This window comes from Oncorhynchus keta, chromosome 18, assembly GCF_023373465.1.
Source record: "Oncorhynchus keta strain PuntledgeMale-10-30-2019 chromosome 18, Oket_V2, whole genome shotgun sequence".
In the NCBI taxonomy this organism is placed as follows: Eukaryota; Metazoa; Chordata; class Actinopteri; order Salmoniformes; family Salmonidae; genus Oncorhynchus; species Oncorhynchus keta.
The window spans coordinates 38,087,929-38,108,831 of NC_068438.1; the positions used below are offsets into that span (position 1 = coordinate 38,087,929).

The 20,903-nt window shown below is 42.9% G+C and overlaps 1 protein-coding gene across 7 annotated transcripts in view; it reads right to left on the reverse strand.

Annotated features, from left to right (window-relative positions):
* Window positions 1-20,903, reverse strand: part of LOC118377951 (glutamate receptor 4-like) — a 221,545-nt gene that overhangs the window by 75,632 nt on the left and 125,010 nt on the right. For all 7 annotated transcript variants that reach the window (XR_008068357.1, XM_052468011.1, XM_052468010.1 and 4 more), the window contains exons 8-10: window positions 14,298-14,465; window positions 14,123-14,227; window positions 13,918-14,028 (exon numbers count right to left, since the gene is read on the reverse strand). Coding sequence is in view for 6 of the 7 variants with exons in the window: in XM_052468011.1 (XP_052323971.1) it covers window positions 13,918-14,028; window positions 14,123-14,227; window positions 14,298-14,465 (384 nt within the window). In the remaining variant the exon portion in view is untranslated. The remainder of the gene's footprint in view (window positions 1-13,917; window positions 14,029-14,122; window positions 14,228-14,297; window positions 14,466-20,903) is intronic.

Genomic DNA, 20,903 nt, shown 5'->3' on the forward strand with positions numbered 1-20,903 from the left:
AAACAGGAGAAATTAGCAGTAGGAAAACACAAACACGCAAGCAAAGACATACACACACACACACACACACACACACACACACACACACACACACACACACACACACACACACACACACACACACACACACACACACACACACACACACACACACACACACACACACACACACACACACACACACACACACACACACACACGCACACACGCACGCACGCACGCACGCACAGACCCTGACTAACACACTCATCCATCAGGAGGTTGTGGTTCCAGAGAGACGCCCAGGTGGTAAACATCCTGAGGACACCCCCTCTAGTCTACAGAACAATCCTCTGGTGTAGCAGATTAAACTTCCAGATTCAAATGAATGAAGGTATGAAATGTGAAAGGAAGCTAATATAGTATTCACGCATAGGCTTTCAAAATGGTTTATACATATATCAAATTAATTGAAATAGCTATATAAACACTATGTGGTTTACATTTAAAATCAAATCCATTTACACGTTTTCATTTATGAAAATGGATACATTTCAAGAGACTCCATCCCCGGCCAACCATGGGACCTGCTAGAATAAAGCGCACAGGTAAATAGGTCACATTAAATGAAACATTACATTATTGCAAAATTAAAAAGGGGGAAATACAAATGCATAACATCTTTAGAGGTTTGTTGACGCTGTATCAGTCACATGATGACGCTGTATCAGTTACATGATGACGTTGTATCAGTTACATGATGACGTTGTATCAGTTACACGTTGACGTTGTATCAGTTACACGTTGACGTTGTATCAGTTACATGATGACGTTGTATCAGTTACATGATGACGCTGTATCAGTCACACGTTGACGCTGTATCAGTCACATGATGACGCTGTATCAGTTACATGATGACGCTGTATCAGTTACATGATGACGTTGTATCAGTCACACGTTGACGCTGTATCAGTTACACGATGACGTTGTATCAGTCACATGTTGACGCTGTATCAGTCACATGTTGACGCTGTATCAGTTACATGATGACGTTGTATCAGTTACATGATGACGTTGTATCAGTTACACGTTGACGTTGTATCAGTTACACGTTGACGTTGTATCAGTCACATGTTGACGCTGTATCAGTCACATGATGACGTTGTATCAGTTACATGATGACGTTGTATCAGTCACATGATGACGTTGTATCAGTTACATGTTGACGTTGTATCAGTCACATGTTGACGCTGTATCAGTCACACGTTGACGTTGTATCAGTCACACGTTGACGTTGTATCAGTCACATGATGACGTTGTATCAGTTACACGTTGACGTTGTATCAGTCACATGATGACGCTGTATCAGTTAAACGTTGACGTTGTATCAGTCACATGATGACGTTGTAACAGTTACACGTTGACGCTGTATCAGTCACATGATGACGTTGTATCAGTCACATGATGACGCTGTATCAGTCACATGATGACGCTGTATCAGTCACATGATGACGCTGTATCAGTCACATGATGACGCTGTATCAGTCACATGTTGACGCTGTATCAGTCACATGATGACGTTGTATCAGTTACACGTTGATGTTGTATCAGTTACACGTTGACGCTGTATCAGTTACACGTTGACGTTGTATCAGTTACACGTTGATGTTGTATCAGTTACACGTTGACGTTGTATCAGTTACATGATGACGTTGTATCAGTTACACGATGATGTTGTATCAGTCACATGATGACGCTGTATCAGTCACACGTTGATGTTGTATCAGTTACACGTTGATGTTGTATCAGTTACATGATGACGTTGTATCAGTTACACGTTGACGTTGTATCAGTCACACGTTGACGCTGTATCAGTTACATGATGACGCTGTATCAGTTACACGTTGACGCTGTATCAGTCACATGATGACGCTGTATCAGTTACATGATGACGCTGTATCAGTCACATGATGACGCTGTATCAGTCACATGATGACGCTGTATCAGTCACATGATGACGCTGTATCAGTCACATGATGACGCTGTATCAGTCACATGATGACGCTGTATCAGTCACATGATGACGCTGTATCAGTCACATGATGACGTTGTATCAGTTACATGATGACGCTGTATCAGTCACACGTTGATGTTGTATCAGTTACACGTTGACGTTGTATCAGTTACATGATGACGCTGTATCAGTCACATGATGATGTTGTATCAGTTACACGTTGATGTTGTATCAGTTACATGATGACGCTGTATCAGTCACACGTTGATGTTGTATCAGTCACATGATGACGTTGTATCAGTCACACGATGACGTTGTATCAGTCACATGATGACGTTGTATCAGTCACATGATGACGCTGTATCAGTCACATGATGACGCTGTATCAGTCACATGATGACGCTGTATCAGTCACATGATGACGCTGTATCAGTTACACGTTGACGCTGTATCAGTCACATGATGACGCTGTATCAGTCACACGTTGACATTGTATCAGTTAGACGATGACGTTGTATCAGTCACACGATGACGTTGTATCAGTCACACGATGACGTTGTATCAGTCACATGATGACGCTGTATCAGTCACATGTTGACGCTGTATCAGTCACATGATGACGCTGTATCAGTCACATGATGACGCTGTATCAGTCACATGATGACGCTGTATCAGTCACACGATGACGTTGTATCAGTCACATGATGACGCTGTATCAGTCACACGTTGACGCTGTATCAGTCACACGATGACGCTGTATCAGTCACACGTTGACGCTGTATCAGTCACATGATGACGTTGTATCAGTCACATGATGACGTTGTATCAGTCACATGTTGACGTTGTATCAGTCACACGATGACGTTGTATCAGTCACACGTTGACGCTGTATCAGTCACACGTTGACGCTGTATCAGTCACATTATGACGTTGTATCAGTCACATGATGACTTTGTATCAGTTACACGTTGACGTTGTATCAGTCACATGATGACGCTGTATCAGTTACATGATGACGCTGTATCAGTTACATGATGACGCTGTATCAGTTACATGATGACGCTGTATCAGTCACACGTTGATGTTGTATCAGTTACACGTTGACGTTGTATCAGTTACACGTTGACGTTGTATCAGTTACATGTTGACGCTGTATCAGTCACATGATGACGCTGTATCAGTCACATGATGACGTTGTATCAGTTACATGATGACGTTGTATCAGTCACACGTTGACGCTGTATCAGTCACATGATGACGCTGTATCAGTCACATGATGACGCTGTATCAGTCACATGATGACGCTGTATCAGTCACATGATGACGCTGTATCAGTTACATGATGACGTTGTATCAGTTACATGATGACGCTGTATCAGTCACACGTTGACGCTGTATCAGTTACATGATGACGTTGTATCAGTTACATGATGACGCTGTATCAGTCACACGTTGATGTTGTATCAGTTACACGTTGACGTTGTATCAGTTACATGATGACGCTGTATCAGTTACATGATGATGTTGTATCAGTTACATGATGACGTTGTATCAGTTACATGATGACGCTGTATCAGTCACACGTTGACGCTGTATCAGTTACATGATGACGCTGTATCAATTACACATTGACGTTGTATCAGTTACACGATGACGCTGTATCAGTTAATGTACATGCCATATCTATAATAATATTACAGTAGTGGTATCTGTCACATACCATTGGTCTAGAATGATATCACAAAAGAACCAACTCTTATGGCATAATGGACTATGTCCTAACTTGAGGTGTGTATACTGTAACTCAATGTAAATGGGAGAGTTGTGTGAATATCAGATTTACTTACATGGATCTCAAGCCTTACAGGAATATACTTGCATTAATCAAGTATCTAAACATCAATAGAATTTCCATTATCTTAAATGTCACATGTACATGTTGTCCAAGCATCAAAGCAGATGTCTTTTTCTAAACCTCGTTATCATACACACATCAGCAGCCCCCTGAGATCTATCTCTCTCTCCAATAACTCAACATGAATCACTCTTAATGAAATCACGAACTCAATCAGAGATTCTCCCAAACGTAGCAGTGCTGCTCCAACCGTCAGACTTACAGTTGAAGTTAGAAGTTTACATACACTTACGTTGGAGTTATTAAAACTCATTTTTAAACCCATTCCACAAATTTCTTGTAAACAAACTATAGTTTTGGCGGGTCGGTTAGGACATCTACTTTGTGCATAATTTTTCCAACAATTGTATACAGACAGATTATTTCACTTATAATTCACTGTATCACAATTCCAGTGTGTCAGAAGTTTACATACACTAAGTTGACTGTGCCTTTAAACAGCTTGGACAACTCCAGAAAATGATGTTACGGCTTTAGAAGCTTCTGATGGGCTAATTTACACCATTTGAGTCAATTGGAGGTGAACCTGTGGATGTATTTCAAGGCCTACCTTCAAACCCAGTGCCTCTTTGCTTGACATCATGCGAAAATCAAAAGAAATCATCCAAGACCTCAGAAAAAAAATTGTAGACCTCCACAAGTTTGCTTCATCCTTGGGAGCAATTTCCAAATGCCTGAAGGTACCACGTTCATCTGTACAAACAATAGTACACAAGTATAAACACCATGGGACCACACAGCCGTCATACCTCTCAGGAAGGAGACGCGTTCTGTCTCCTAGAGATTAACGTACTTTGGTGCGAAAAGTGCAAATCAATCCCAGAAGAACAGCAAAGGACCTTGTGAAGATGCTGGAGGAAACAGGTTCAAAAGTATTTATATCCAAAGTAAAACGAGTACTATATCGACATAACCTGAAAAGCCGCTCAGCAAAGAAGAAGCCACTCTTCCAAAACCGCCATAAAAAAAGCCAGACCACGGCTTGCAACTGCACATAGGGACAAAGATCCTACTTTTTACTTTTTGGAGAAATGTCCTCTGGTCTGATGAAACAAAAATAGAACTGTTTGGCCATAATGACCATTGAAATGATTGGAGGAAAAAGGTGGAAGCTTGCAAGCTGAAGAACCACATCCCAACCGTGAAGCACGGAGGTGGCAGCTTCATGTCCTGCGGGTGCTTTGCTGCAGGAGGGACTGGTGCACTTCACAAAATAGATGGCATCATGAGAAGGAACATTTTGTGGATATATTGAAGCAACATCTCAAGACATATATCAGGAAGTCAAAGCTTGGTCGCAAATGGGTCTTCCAAATGGACAATGAGTCCAAGCATACTTCCAAAGTTGTGGCAAAATGGCTTAAGGACAACAAAGTCAAGGTATTGGAATGGCCATTACAAAGCCCTGACCTCAATCCTATAGAGAATTTGTGAGCAGAACTGAAAAAGTGTGTGCGAGCAAAGAGGCCTACAAACCTGACTCAGTTACACCAGCTCTGTCAGGAGGACTGGGCCAACATTCACCCAAATTATTGTGGGAAGCTTGTGGAAAGCTACCTGAAATGTTTGACTCAAGTTAAATAATTTAAAGGCAATGCTACCAAATACTAATTGAGTGTGTGTAAACTTCTGACCCACTGGGAATTTGATGGGAAAAAACCCTGAAATAAATCATTCTCTCTACTATTATTCTGACATTTCACATTCTTAAAATAAAGTGGTGATCCTAACTAACCTAAGACTGGGAATTTTTAGTCAGATTAATTAAATGTCAGGAATTGTGAAAAACTATATTTGGCTAAGGTGTACGTAAATTCCGACTTCAACTGTAGGTCTTAACGGCATAGACAACACCAACATCATATCTCATCAACAATCTAAACCCGAGATGAGTTCATATTCCACGCCATCTGTTGTGAACATGTTATTCCATTTTATTAGATGGTACAAAATTGCCGATCATAAAATTGAATTCTGACGTACTGTACTGTACTGTACTGTACTGTACTGTACTGTACTGTACTGTACTGTACTGTACTGTATATGAGGATCTAGAGATGGGCTCAGCTTGATTTTGGTCTACTTATGACTTTGGATAAGTCTCTTCTTAACCCTGCCTCACTTTTCTGAAAATATTAGCATATTAAAAGGGCAACAGTTTGACATCAGAATAGGTGACTTTGTAGAGTGTTTAGCAGTGATAGTATACACACACACAAACACACAAACCGCTTGGGGTTTTGCCAACAGTGGATTATTTCATGTTTAAACCCCTTATAGTTTCGTTATCAGTTTGTCGCAGACTCTTTTGTCACAGTGTGTTTGTGTGTGTGTTATTGCGGTGTGTTTAGTCTCGGTGCAGGTGCACAGAGGGATATTGGGCAAGTGAAGTTTTTCTCTGATGCTGAACACCTTGTCAGATGTCTTACATGAGGATGTGGGAAGAGGGAGGGAGGAAAGGAGGGAGGAATGACAGGGCTGAGAGTGTGTAGAGATGGCAAGCGAGGGTGGTTTTATGGGGAGAAGAGAGAGAGAGGAACGACGGGGCTGAGAGAGAGAGAGAGAGAGAGAGAGAGAGAGAGAGAGAGAGAGAGAGAGAGAGAGAGAGAGAGAGAGAACGAGAGAGAGAGAGAGAGAGAGAGAACGAGAGAGAGAACGAGAGAGAGAGAGAGAGAGAGAGAGAGAGAGAGAGAGAGAGAGAGAGATAGATAAAGAGAGAGAGAGAGATAAAAGAGAGAGAGAGATAAAGAGAGAGATAAAGAGAGAGAGAGATAAAGAGAGAGATAAAAGAGAGAGAGAGAGAGATAAAAGAGAGAGAGATAAAGATAAAGAGAGAGAGAGAGAGAGAGATAAAGAGAGAGAGAGAGATAAAGAGAGAGATAAAGAGAGAGATAAAGAGAGAGATAAAGAGAGAGATAAAAGAGAGAGAGAGATAAAGAAAGAGAGAGATAAAGAGAGAGAGAGAGAGAGAAAAGAGAGAGAGAGATAAAGAGAGAGAGAGATAAAGAGAGAGAGAGAGATAAAGAGAGAGATAAAGAGAGAGATAAAGAGAGAGATAAAGAGAGAGAGAGAGAGAAGAGAAGCTTCAGTGGTGAAGGGTTCAGGTAGATAAGACATGAAACAGTGGAACATCAGCAGAGAAACCAGAAAGAGAGAGAGCTCCTAATCAGGGTTGGGGCCAATTCCATTTCAATTCAGGAGGTACACTGAAATTCCAATTTCAATAATTTTCAATTAGAAAAATGTAGAATTGGAATTTGAGTTACTTTATGAATGGGCCAGAATTAAAAATGGAACTGAGCACAAGCCTGAACTTAATTATGCACCCAGCCAATACAATATCCAGTACAACATAATATGTTAACCAGAGTTCCTGAAACTTCAACATCAGGGACAATAGACTAGCTGCAGATGCATCTACAGTTCCTTGCAAAAGTATTCATCACCCTTGGCGTTTTCCTATTTTGATGCATTACAACCTGTAATTTAAATGGATTTTTATTTGGATTTCATGTAATGGACACAAAATGCTCCAACTTGGTGAAGTGAAACTGAAAAAATAACTTGTTTAAAAAGATTCTACAAAAATAAGAAATGCAAAAGTGGTGTGTGCATATGTATTCACCCCCTTTAATATGTATTCACCCCCTTTAATATGTATTCACCCCCTTTAATATGTATTCACCCCCTTTAATATGTATTCACCCCCTTTAATATGTATTCACCCCCTTTAATATGTATTCACCCCCTTTAATATGTATTCACCCCCTTTAATATGTATTCACCCCCTTTAATATGTATTCACCCCCTTTAATATGTATTCACCCCCTTTAATATGAAGACCCTAAATAAGATCTGGTGCAACCAATTACCTTCAGAAGTCACATAATTAGTTAAATAATTTCAATCTAACTGTCTAATCTAATAATGCAATCCAAGTGTCACATGATTTGTCACATGATCTCCGTATATATACACCTGTTCTGAAAGGCCCCAGAGTCTGCAACACCACTAAGCAAGGGGCAACACCAAGCAAGTGGCACCATGAAGACCAAGGAGCTTTCCAAACAGGTCAGGGACAAAGTTGTGGAGAAGTACAGATCAGGGTTGGGTTATAAAAACATGTCAGAAGCTTTGAACATCCCAAGGAGCACCATTAACTTCTTGAGTGTAGGAGGCAGTATTTTAGTTTTTGGCTAAAAAAAACGCACCCATTTGAAACTCACTATTTCCCAGGCCCAGAAAATAGAATATGCATATAATTGTCAGATTAGGTGTCACGATCGTCGTAAGAAGCGGACCAAAGGGCAGCGTGGTGTGAATGCATCATTTAATAGATGGCAAAAAACACGAAGTAAACTGTACAAAAACAATAAACCAATAACGACCGTGAAGCTGTCATAAGAACTGTGCTGACACAAGCAACTAACATAGACAATCACCCACAAACAAACAGTGAAACCCAGGCTACCTAAGTATGATTCTCAATCAGAGACAACTAATGACACCTGCCTTTGATTGAGAACCATACTAGGCCGAAACATAGAAATCCCCCAAATCATAGAAAAAAAAACATTGACTGCCCACCCCAACTCACGCCCTGACCATACTAAATAATGACAAAACAAAGGAAATAAAGGTCAGAATGTGACATTAGGATAGAAAACACTCTAAAGTTTCCAAAACTGTCAAAATATTGTCCGTGAGTATACCAGAACTGATATTGCAGGCGAAAACCTGAGGAAAATCCAACCAGGAAGTGCTGTTTTTCCTGAAACCTCTCTGTTCCATTGGATGCCTTCCCTCAATTTAAAGGGATATCAACCAGATTCATTTTTCTTATGGCTTCCCCAAGGTGTGAACAGTCTTTAGACATAGTTTCAGGCTTTTATTTTGAAAAATGAGCGAGAAAGAACCCATCGCGTCAGTGGATGGCTGGGTGCAGCAGAGTTTTTAATGCGCAACAGCCATTTTTTCTCTCTCTCCTATGGAAGAAGCTACATTCCGGTTGACATATTATCAATTATATATTGTAAAAACAACCTGAGGATTGATTACAAAAAACGTTTGACATGTTTCTACGACCATTTCGGATACTATTTGGAATTTTCATCTGCGATGTCGTGACCGCTCGAGCCTGTGGATTTTTGAACTTAATGCGCCAAACAAATGGAGGTATTTTGGATATAAAAATAATCTTTATGGAACAAAAGGAACATTTATTGTGTAACTGGGAGTCTCGTGAGTGCAAATATCCGAAAGATCATCAAAGGTAAGCGATTTAATTTATTGCTTTTCTGACTTTCGTGACCAATCCACTTGGCTGCTAGCTGTTTGTAATATTTTGTCTACTGAGAGAGATGCTCTTACATTAACGCTTGGTATGCTTTCGCCGAAAAGCTTTATTGAAATGTGACACGCCAGGTGGATTAACAACAAGCTAAGCTGTGTTTTGCTATATTGCACTTGTGATTTCATGAAAATTAAATATTTTTTGTAATTGAATTTGAATTTCGCGCTCTGCAATTCAGCGGATATTGCTGAAAATTATCCCGGTAACGGGATGGGTGCACCAAGAAGTTAAATCCATTATTAAAAAATGGAAAGAAAACAAACCTGCCAAGAGAGGGCCGCCCACAAAAATTCACGGACCAGGCAAGGAGGGCATTAATTAGAGGCAACAAAATGACCAAAGCTTCCACTGGATGTCAAAAGTCATTAGAAATTGGTTGATGTTATTCCTTTGTGTAATGAAGAAGTACGGCCATCTTGAACGAAGGTCACTTGAAGTGTACTGTTAGATAGAGGCGCGTGACCAGAAAGCTTGCTACAGGAGGTTTTCCTCCTGTATTGAATACAGATCATCCTGTCTTCAATTTTATCAAATATTTACGTTAAAAAAATACGTAAAGTTGTATTACAAAAGTAGTTTGAAATGTTTTGGCAAAGTTTACAGGTAACTTTTGAGATATTTTGTAGTCACGTTGTGCAAGTTGGAACCGGCGTTTTTCTGGATCAAACCGCGCCAAATAAATTGACATTTTGGATATATATTGACGGAATTAATCGAACAAAAGGACTATTTGTGATCTTTATGGGACATATTGGAGTGCCAACAAAAGAAGCTCGTCGAAGGTAAGGCATGAATTATATTGTTATTTCTACGTTTTGTGTCGCGCCTGCAGGCTTAAAATATGGTTTCTCTCTTTGTTTACGGAGGTGCTATCCTCAGATAATAGCATCGTTTGCTTTCGCCGAAAAGCCTTTTTGGAATCTGATATGTTGGCTGGATTCACAAAAAGTGTAGCTTTAATTTGCTATCTTGCATGTGTGATTTAATGAAGGTTTGATTTTTATAGTAATTTATTTGAATTTGGAGCTCTGCATTCTCCCTGGCTTTTGGCCAGGTGGGACGCTAGCGTCCCACATTTCCCAGAGAGTTTAAGAGGAAACATTTAAATGCCTTGGAATGGCCTATTCAAAGCCCAGACCTCAATCCAATTGAGAATCTGTGGTACGACTTAAAGATTGTTGTACACCAGCGGAACCTGTCCAACTTGAAGGAGCTGGAGCAGTTTTGACTTGAAGAATGGGCAAAAATCCCAGTGGCTAGATGTGCGAAGCTTATAGAGACATACCCCAAGATATTTGCAGCTGTATTGCTGCAAAAGGTGGCTCTACAAAGTATTGACTTTGGGGGGGTGAATAGTTATGTACGCTCAAGTTTTCAGTTTTTTTTTTCTCTTATTTATTATTTATTTCACAATCAAAAATATTTTTCATCTTCAAAGTTGTAGGCATGTTGTGTAAATCAAATGATACAACCCCCTAAAATATATATTTTAAATTCCAGGTTGTCAGGCAAAAAAATGGGAAAAATGCCAAGGGGGTGAATACTTTCGCAAGCCACTGTAGAATAGAACAATGTAGATGATGGGAGACCATGAAGTAACACAGTCCCTGATGCAGTCTTCAGAGAACACCATAGAAACAGAATGACTAGAGCTGCTATCTGCAGGGGGTGTGAGGACATGTGATGACTCTCAGCAGTGGGGTGGCTAACAGTCACGTCGTCATGGTGATGGAATATTAAATACAGCCATCACTGACAACACGCTGCATCTAGCACACACACACACACACAAACACACTCACACACACTCACTCATAGTAGCATTTGCACACAAGTGTGTGCATGAGTGTGTGTGATTGTGTTGTTCTTTACAATTGAGGGTGTGTCTATGCCTGTGTACATTTTGAGATTGTGTTTTTGTGACTGTCAGGGTGTGTTTGTTTGAGACTGTGATTATGTCAGTGTGTTGGGGTTGTGTTTGTGTATGCATCTGTGAGAAAGTACGCAGTGTGTGAATGTGTGTGTGTGTGACAGTATACACTCTGTGTGGGTGTGTTTCTATACGACTGGCCCCTGTCTGATCTGTGTGTGTTTCTGTATGACTGGCCCCTGTCTGGTCTGTGTGTGTTTCTGTACAACTGGCCCCTGTCTGATCTGTGTGTGTTTCTGTACAACTGGCCCCTGTCTGATCTGTGTGTGTTTCTGTACGACTGGCCCCTGTCTGATCTGTGTGTGTTTCTGTATGACTGGCCCCTGTCTGATCTGTGTGTGTTTCTGTACAACTGGCCCCTGTCTGATCTGTGTGTGTTTCTGTACGACTGGCCCCTGTCTGATCTGTGTGTGTTTCTGTACAACTGGCCCCTGTCTGATCTGTGTGTGTTTCTGTACGACTGGCCCCTGTCTGATCTGTGTGTGTTTCTGTATGACTGGCCCCTGTCTGATCTGTGTGTGTTTCTGTACAACTGGCCCCTGTCTGATCTGTGTGTGTTTCTGTACAACTGGCCCCTGTCTGATCTGTGTGTGTTTCTGTACAACTGGCCCCTGTCTGATCTGTGTGTGTTTCTGTACAACTGGCCGCTGTCTGATCTGTGTGTGTTTCTGTACAACTGGCCCCTGATCTGACTGGCCCCTGTCTGATCTGTGTGTGTTTCTGTATGACTGGCCCCTGTCTGATCTGTGTGTGTTTCTGTATGACTGGCCCCTGTCTGATCTGTGTGTGTTTCTGTATAACTGGCCCCTGTCTGATCTGTGTGTGTTTCTGTACGACTGGCCCCTGTCTGATCTGTGTGTGTTTCTGTATGACTGGCCCCTGTCTGATCTGTGTGTGTTTCTGTACGACTGGCCGCTGTCTGATCTGTGCCTTTTTCTCAGCATTTTGGGACACAATTCCATTCTAATTCCCTGAACATCTAAAACGATAATCACCAAAATATTAAAACTGTTTTTTTTTGTCTACAGTTCCCCCAGTTCACAGAGGAGAAAAAGTCAAGTCATGACAAAGCAGAATTACAGACAGATGGATAGATAGATAGATAGGTATCTTCATCTGTGTGATTCCTCTTCTCTCAATGCCGCTACTATATAATTACAGAGCGATAGAGAGCTAGAGTCTCAGTGGCTCTGTCTGTCAGTGTGAGTCCTTCTGTGAGTCCATCTCCCGTCTGTCTGTGTTTCTGTCTGTACTGTAAGTCTTCAGTGTCGTAGCAGAGGCTTCCTCGTCAGTGGCTGTAAAGAGGAGGAGGTGGCTGAGGTAACATTAGCCATGGCCATCTGACAGGGACATAGATCATCCAGAGAGAGAAGGAGGGAGGGGGGAGGAAGAGAGAGAAAGAGGTAGAAGGGGAGGGAGAGAAAGAGGTAGAAGGGGAGGGAGGAAGAGAGAGAAAGAGGTAGAAGGGGAGGGAGGTAGAGGGAGAAAGAGGTAGAAGGGGAGAGAGGGAGAAAGAGGGAGAGAGAGAAAGAGGTAGAAGGGGAGGGAGGGAGAGAGAGAAAGAGGTAGAAGGGGAGAGAGGGAGAAAGAGGGAGAGAAAGAAAGGGGTAGAAGGGGAGGGAGGGAGAGAGAGAAAGAGATAGAAGGGGAGAGAGGGAGAAAGAGGGAGAGAGAGAGAGGGGAGGGAGGAAGAGAGAGAAAGAGGGAGAGGGGAGGGAGGGAGGGAGAAAAAGGAAGAGGGAGGAAAATATTGAGGGGGAGGGAGGAAGAGAGAGGGAGAGGTAGGGAGAGAGAGGCAGAAAGAGGGGGAGGGTGGGAGGGAAAGAAGGAGGTAGAAGGGGAGGGAGAGAAAGAGGTAGAAGGGGTGGGAGGGAGAGAGAGAAAGAGGTCGAAGGGGAGGGAGGGAGGGAGAGAGAGAGAGAAAGAGGTAGAAGGGGAGGGAGGGAGAGAGAGAAAAAGGTAGAAGGGGAGAGAGGGAGAGAGAGAAAGCAGCAGAAGGGGAGGGAGGGAGAGAGAGAAAGAGGTAGAAGGGGAGGGAGGGAGAGAGAGAACGAGGTAGAAGGGGAGGGAGGGAGAGAGAGAAAGAGGCAGAAGGCGAGGGAGGGAGAGAGAGAAAGCGGTAGAAGGGGAGGGAGGGAGAGAAAGAAAGAGGTAGAAGGGGAGAGAGGGAGAGAGAGAAAGAGGGAGAGAGTGACGTCCATAGAGAGAAGGGGGACAGACATGAGAAAAGGTAAAAGGACTAAATCTCCTCTCTCTTTCACACTTGACAGATGACGTCAACGAAAACCAAATCAATATAAAGACAACCTGCCAGTGACAAGTCTGATTCCTCTCTTACAGTCCCCTACTCTCTCCTCCCTCACTATGACCTGGTACTGCTACATTACCCTTAGGGACACTGAGATACACACTGGTGTCACTACCAGCTCTGACCACAAGAGGTCCCGTGGGCCCTCTACTCTCTAATTCAATGTGGGTGCATCTCAACAGCACAACAGATCCTCCTCTCCGTCATCTGTACTGATTTGCGAAAACAGCGTAGTCGATTCCTACAGAACATTGGCTTTCCACCTTTCAAGTTGTTTAATATCAGTACAGATGGACAGGAGTTGAGGACAGGAGTTGAGGACTTGCCTAAAATGTTTGAATTAGGAAGCCGTTTTAGACTGTTGGGATGCATCTTCTGTGTGATTGAGGAAAGGAGAGGAGGCAGAGGAGTACATTACCATGATAGTTGTCACGACGACTGTCCTGTTCTCAATGTTTGTGCTGTCATTAGACAACAGCACCTCATTCTGGACCAGAACCAGTTTGTCAATGTCGTTCCAGTAGCCAATCTGAGAAAGGAAAGGGAGAGGTTAAAAGTAGACAAAACTGCATTTTCATAAAGCCAAAATAATATCTCCGACATGCCTGTGTGTCTATTCCTACCCGTTGTGGTCCGTTGCTCTTCAGTTCAAACATGTCCATGGTGTAGTTGACTCTGCGGCCGTAGTGGTCAAACTGGATGTTACCTGTTAGACCCTGGATACGCACCTGGAGACAGGACAACAGAGAACACAGGTCAGAACATAGAACAATAAGGACACAAAGGACCAAAGATTACCTGTTTGAGTGTGCGTTCCATGTCTATGCCCTGGTTCCAGGGAGCAGCTGGGTTGGCCAGACAGTCTCCAGCATTTCCTCTACGGGAGATGTCTATCTTCTGACGACGCAGGTTCCTAAAGGCTTCGGCCATCACCAACACCCCATCATATGTCAGAGACGAGGTGTACTGGGGAGAGAGGAGAGAGGAAGAGGAGGAAAAGGGGGAGGGAGAAAGAGTATATTAGATGATTTTACATCAACAGCGTAGAGCCTTTATTAACAGACATGATGATGCCTGTTTTAGGAATCAGGAAATGCCTGTTTCATGCTATGGGTTCCTCTCTTAACAAAACACTGGATTAGTTATGTACAAAATAAGTCCCATCTATGTGAATGAATGGATCCCCATGAGACCCATCTGCGGCGGTAAGATCATGATTTGAGAGATGAGGAGTTCTTATCTTATCTGACTGACAGCTCTGTAACAGGTAAGACACATAGCACTATGGAGGTATTCACACACACAGCAGGGAGACCTCACAACACACACACACACACACACACACACACACACACACACACACACACACACACACACACACACACACACACACACACACACACACACACACACACACACACACACACACACACACACACACACACACACACACTGCTACAGAGGCAGTCAAAGCCACAGCAGGAAACATTCACATGGTGACAGAGACCAAATTGAGGAGGATAAGAGAAGAGGGTGATAGGAAGGATGAGGGGATGATAAACTCAGGGGACGAACTTCACATCAGGTCAGTGTAACTCTGACATGACTTCCTTTCCTTTCTCACTCTGTGTGTTGGGGTGGTTATATACCATGCCGTTTTGACGATCTTCTCTTGATATTTTCTCAGGGCTTTTCTTTGAGAACTGACAGGCTTGTTCTTCTGTGACCCTGGAAGTCTTAATACTCTTTGACAGGTATTAATAAAACACAACCTGTCAATCCTTAGTTCTAACATTCTAATTTATTGTGATTGATGATGGTACATAAAGCTGCCCATTTAATTGTACGGAAAGGGCCTTGTCATTCACTAATGAAGTACACATCTGTATCCCGCTGACTGGACAGAGAAATGTTTGTTATTTTGGTCTTGAAATGTGTCTCCAATAATGGTTTGATGTCAGCATATGACATTTGGTTTCATAGCATATTCCAGAAACAGAATACTGAGAATGACAAATTCCAAATCACACTACCCTTACACCAGTGGAGGCTCCCCAGAGGAGGAAGGGGAGGACCATTCACTCCAGTGAATTTCACAAAATGTTTAATTGCAAGACATTTAAAAAGTTATGTTTAGATAAAACTATAATAAATATAATAACGTCACCAAATAACTGATTAAAACACACTATTTTGCAAAGAAGGTCTACAGTAGCCTCAACAGCAGTCTGTAGGGTAGCACCATGGTGTAGCTGGAGGACAGCTAGCTTCCGTCCTCCTCTGGATACATTGACTTCAATATAAAACTTGGAGGCTCATGAGCCTCACCACCTTCCATAGACTTACACAGTAATTATGACAACTTCCGGAAGACGTCCTCCAGCCCAGTGGCGTAGCCTTGGCCTACCTAGTTTGATCTCAGGCCTACCTCAAAAATGCCCCAGAAATGATAAAATATGAATTGTGTAATTTTTTATTACATTTTTAAAAGAACCGCATGTGAGAAGTATTTTCTATGGGTCATTTTATTATAATGTAACAAAGAAATAGTCCGCAACAATCTAGATGGCTTCCGACTATTTGTTACATTTTTAAAAAATCATACAGGGGTTTACCTTAACAACCTGGCAATGTCACGTGGCTAAACTTTGTAGCGCATAGGCTAGCAAGCTCTACCACGCTAGTTTACTGGAATTGACTCACCAGCCAAGGTAATTTAGTAGTTCTAGCATTGGCAAACCAAATGTTGATCGCTAGGTTTTTCAAAAAAGACGTCTGAGGCAAAATAGTGTGTTTTAATCAGTTATTTGGTGACGGAGTGTGTTCCAGAAAATAATTTGGATCAATCTACTGATAGCTTCCAGAATCAGACATTAACAGGTGGGGTCAGGATAGAAACAATAGCAATTGCCATCACAACAGCCAATGCCACGTTGAGCCAGGCATGCTTGCCTACCCCACCGTCTCCTCTCGTTCTTGATACTGCGGGCGGGGGTGACCCTGCAGTAGGTCCACCGACAGATGTGTCTGCCGTTGATGAACCAGCCTGTCAACCAAAGCTAGCAAAGTTCCCTTCAAGTATAATAAATGGCAAATCACGCTGCTTCTCTTCAAGGTGGTATGACCAGTTTGTGTGGATTGAATATAGTAAAGCAAAAGGTTGTACGCTTTGTAGGCACTTTCCTGGGGCAAATGTCAAATTCAGATTTATACGAGATGGATTTAAAAACTGGAAACTCACAACAAATGCTTGCTGCAAACACAGGAATAGTACATTTCATTCTAATGTCCTTGCAAAATGTGAATCCTACAAGGCGACCCATGGGCCTAGAAGTCGTGGGACTGTGTTAAACCAAATACATGGTGATGCCTAGAAGTCGTGGGACTGTGTTGAACCAAATACATGGTGATGCCTAGAAGTCATGGGACTGTGTTGAACCAAATACATGGTGATGCCTAGAAGTCGTGGGACTGTGTTGAACCAAATACATGGTGATGCCTAGAAGTCGTGGGACTGTGTTGAACCAAATACATGGTGATGCCTAGAAGTCGTGGGACTGTGTTGAACCAAATACATGGTGATGCCTAGAAGTCGTGGGACTGTGTTGAACCAAATACATGGTGATGCCTAGAAGTCGTGGGACTGTGTTGAACCAAATACATGGTGATGCCTAGAAGTCGTGGGACTGTGTTGAACCAAATACATGGTGATGCCTAGAAGTCGTGGGACTGTGTTGAACCAAATACATGGTGATGCCTAGAAGTCGTGGGACTGTGTTGAACCAAATACATGGTGATGCCTAGAAGTCATGGGACTGTGTTGAACCAAATACATGGTGATGCCTAGAAGTCGTGGGACTGTGTTGTCAGAGACGCAAACTCGGTCTCAACCTTTAAGTCTTTACTGAAGACTCATCTCTTCAGTGGGTCATATGATTGAGTGTAGTCTGGCCCAGGAGTGGGAAGGTGAACGGAAAGGCTCTGGAGCAACGAACCGCCCTTGCTGTCTCTGCCTGGCCGGTTCCCCTCTTTCCACTGGGATTCTCTGCCTCTAACCCTGTTACGGGGGCTGAGTCACTGGCTTGCTGGGGCTCTCTCGTGCCGTCCCTGGGGGGGGGGTGCGTCACCTAGGTGGGTTGATTCACTGTTGTGGTCGGCCTGTCTGGGTTGCCCCCCTTGGGTTGTACCGTGGCGGAGATCTTTGTGGGCTATACTCGGCCTTGTCTCAGGATGGTAAGTTGGTGGTTGAAGATATCCCTCTAGTGGTGTGGGGGATGTGCTTTGGCAAAGTGGGTGGGGTTATATCCTTCCTGTTTGGCCCTGTCCGGGGGTGTCCTCGGATGGGGCCACAGTGTCTCCTGACCCCTCCTGTCTCAGCCTCCAGTATTTATGCTGCAGTAGTTTATATGTCAGGGGGCTAGGGTCAGTTTGTTATATCTGGAGTACTTCTCCTGTCCTATTCGGTGTCCTGTGTGAATCTAAGTGTGCGTTCTCTAATTCTCTCCTTCTCTCTTTCTTTCTCTCTCTCGGAGGACCTGAGCCCTAGGACCATGTCCCAGGACTACCTGACATGAGGACTCCTTGCTGTCCCCAGTCCACCTGGCCATGCTCCTGCTCCAGTTTCAACTGACCTGAGCCCTAGGACCGTGCCCCAGGACTACCTGACATGAAGGCTCCTTGCTGTCCCCAGTCCACCTGACTGTGCTGCTGCTCCAGTTTCAACTGTTCTGCCTTATTATTATTCGACCATGCTGGTCATTTATGAACATTTGAACATCTTGGTCATGTTCTGTTATAATCTCTACCCGGCACAGCCAGAAGAGGACTGGCCACCCCACATAGCCCGGTTCCTCTCTAGGTTTCTTCCTAGGTTTTGGCCTTTCTAGGGAGTTTTTCCTAGCCACCGTGCTTTTACACCTGCATTGTTTGCTGTTTGGGGTTTTAGGCTGGGTTTCTGTACAGCACTTTGAGATATCAGCTGATGTACGAAGGGCTATATAAATAAATTTGATTTGATTTGATTTGATTTGATGCCTAGAAGTCATGGTACTGTGTTGAACCAAATACATGGTGATGCCTAGAAGTCGTGGGACTGTGTTGAACCAAATACATGGTGATGCCTAGAAGTCATGGGACTGTGTTGAACCAAATACATGGTGATGCCTAGAAGTCATGGTACTGTGTTGAACCAAATACATGGTGATGCCTAGAAGTCATGGGACTGTGTTGAACCAAATACATGGTGATGCCTAGAAGTCATGGGACTGTGTTGAACCAAATACATGGTGATGCCTAGAAGTCATGGGACTGTGTTGAACCAAATACATGGTGATGCCTAGAAGTCGTGGGACTGTGTTGAACCAAATACATGGTGATGCCTAGAAGTCGTGGGACTGTGTTGAACCAAATACATGGTGATGCCTAGAAGTCGTGGGACTGTGTTGAACCAAATACATGGTGATGCCTAGAAGTCGTGGGACTGTGTTGAACCAAATACATGGTGATGCCTAGAAGTCATGGGACTGTGTTGAACCAAATACATGGTGATGCCTAGAAGTCGTGGGACTGTGTTGAACCAAATACATGGTGATGCCTAGAAGTCATTGGACTGTGTTGTACCAAATACATGGTGATGCCTAGAAGTCGTGGTACTGTGTTGAACCAAATACATGGTGATACAAACATGGATTTTATAGAAAGAAACCGTACACATGTTAAAGTGGTAATAGATAGGGTCCTAATGTGTGCAAAGCAGGATATTCCACTCAGACGGCATAGAGAAACCGAAAAGGCAATCAACAAAGGTAACTTTTTTTGAAATATTCAATTTCATGTCAAAGTATGACTCAGAAATACAAAACAGGCTTAATGAGCTACCTCACAATGCCACGCTTCTGAGCCCTGAAATTCAGAAGGAGTTGCAGCATCATTGTTACTGTGGAGAATAAAAGATGAAGTTCATTCTGAGCCTTCCAAGTATTCTGCCACACTAGCAGATGAATATAAAGATCAATCTCAACTAGAAATTCTTGCTGTGTGCATCCGATACATTCATGCTGAAATGATTAAAGAAAGAGCTGTTGGGTTTATGGAAACCGCTGATTTGTCCGTGTTGCAACCCCTGGAGTTGGATCCCACTCTGGGTGGGTTTTTGTTTCGATGGCGCTTCAGTCATGTCAGGGAACAGAGGAGGGGTACATGTCCTACTAAAGCAAACATTTAAGCAAGCTGTGTCGGGACGTCAGTACTTTCTTTGACACAGTAAACCAGCTGCACACATTTATGAGTGGATCCCAAAGACATGCTCCATTCATGAAGTACAGAAAGAGTTGCATCCCGATAGACCGTGTATCGAGCTAGAAAGATCCACGGATATACGTTGGAGTTAAAAATCAGGGTCTGTGAGTAAAGTGCTGCTACTGCTAGATGCCATTTTAGAGGTTCTTGCAGAGTCTCCAGAGGCTTGTGGACAAACCAAATTAGAAGCCGATGCCCTCTTACAACAAATCCAGAACAATACATTTTTATTCCTGTTAGTCCCATTTAGTAAATTGTTTGACACTAGTGATTTTGCTACGAAGGGATTACAAAGCTCTACATTATCTGTGATGGACGGTATTGGTTTAATTGAAATCCTCAAAAGCAGCTTTTCTCCATTCAGAGAACTCAGTGGAGACATTGATAAAGTTCTAACTAACTAAAGAGATGATGATTAATCATGATATTAGTAATTGGGATGTGAGGACATCACGGCAGCGAAAACTGCCTGTAAAAAACTCCACTGGAAAACATCCAGCATAAAGAGTGACAGTGACCTGAGGCAACTTTGCAACAATATTCTAGACAGACAGATTACTGTGTTGAACTCAGAATTTCAAGAAGACACATATGGGATCATGCAAGCGGCAGCCTCCTTTTCCAAAGAATCCCAAACCTGAGGCCTTAAAGAGCAGCTGAAGACCACATGCGACCATTATGCAATGTCAATTGAGGATGCTGAATTCACTGTTTTTATTCAGCAGAGTTGCAAAATGATCATGGGAAAGAGTGACTTTTCCTCCATAATGAGTGGACTTGACAGCTGCCCTGATGATATTTTCCCTAATATAAACTTTCTGTTAAGGATCATTGTCACACTTCCAATGACATCATGCAGTGTGGAGAGACTTTTCTCAACAACAACTAGGATGAAGAAATCGTCTTCGCACATCAATGACAAGCGCCCGGCTGAACCACTTCAGTTTGCTGTCTTTAGAGCGTCAACTGAACCACTTCAGTTTGCTGTCTTTTGAGCGTCAACTGAACCACTTCAGTTTGCTGTCTTTTGAGCGTCAACTGAACCACTTCAGTTTGCTGTCTTTAGAGCGTCAACTGAACCACTTCAGTTTGCTGTCTTTAGAGCGT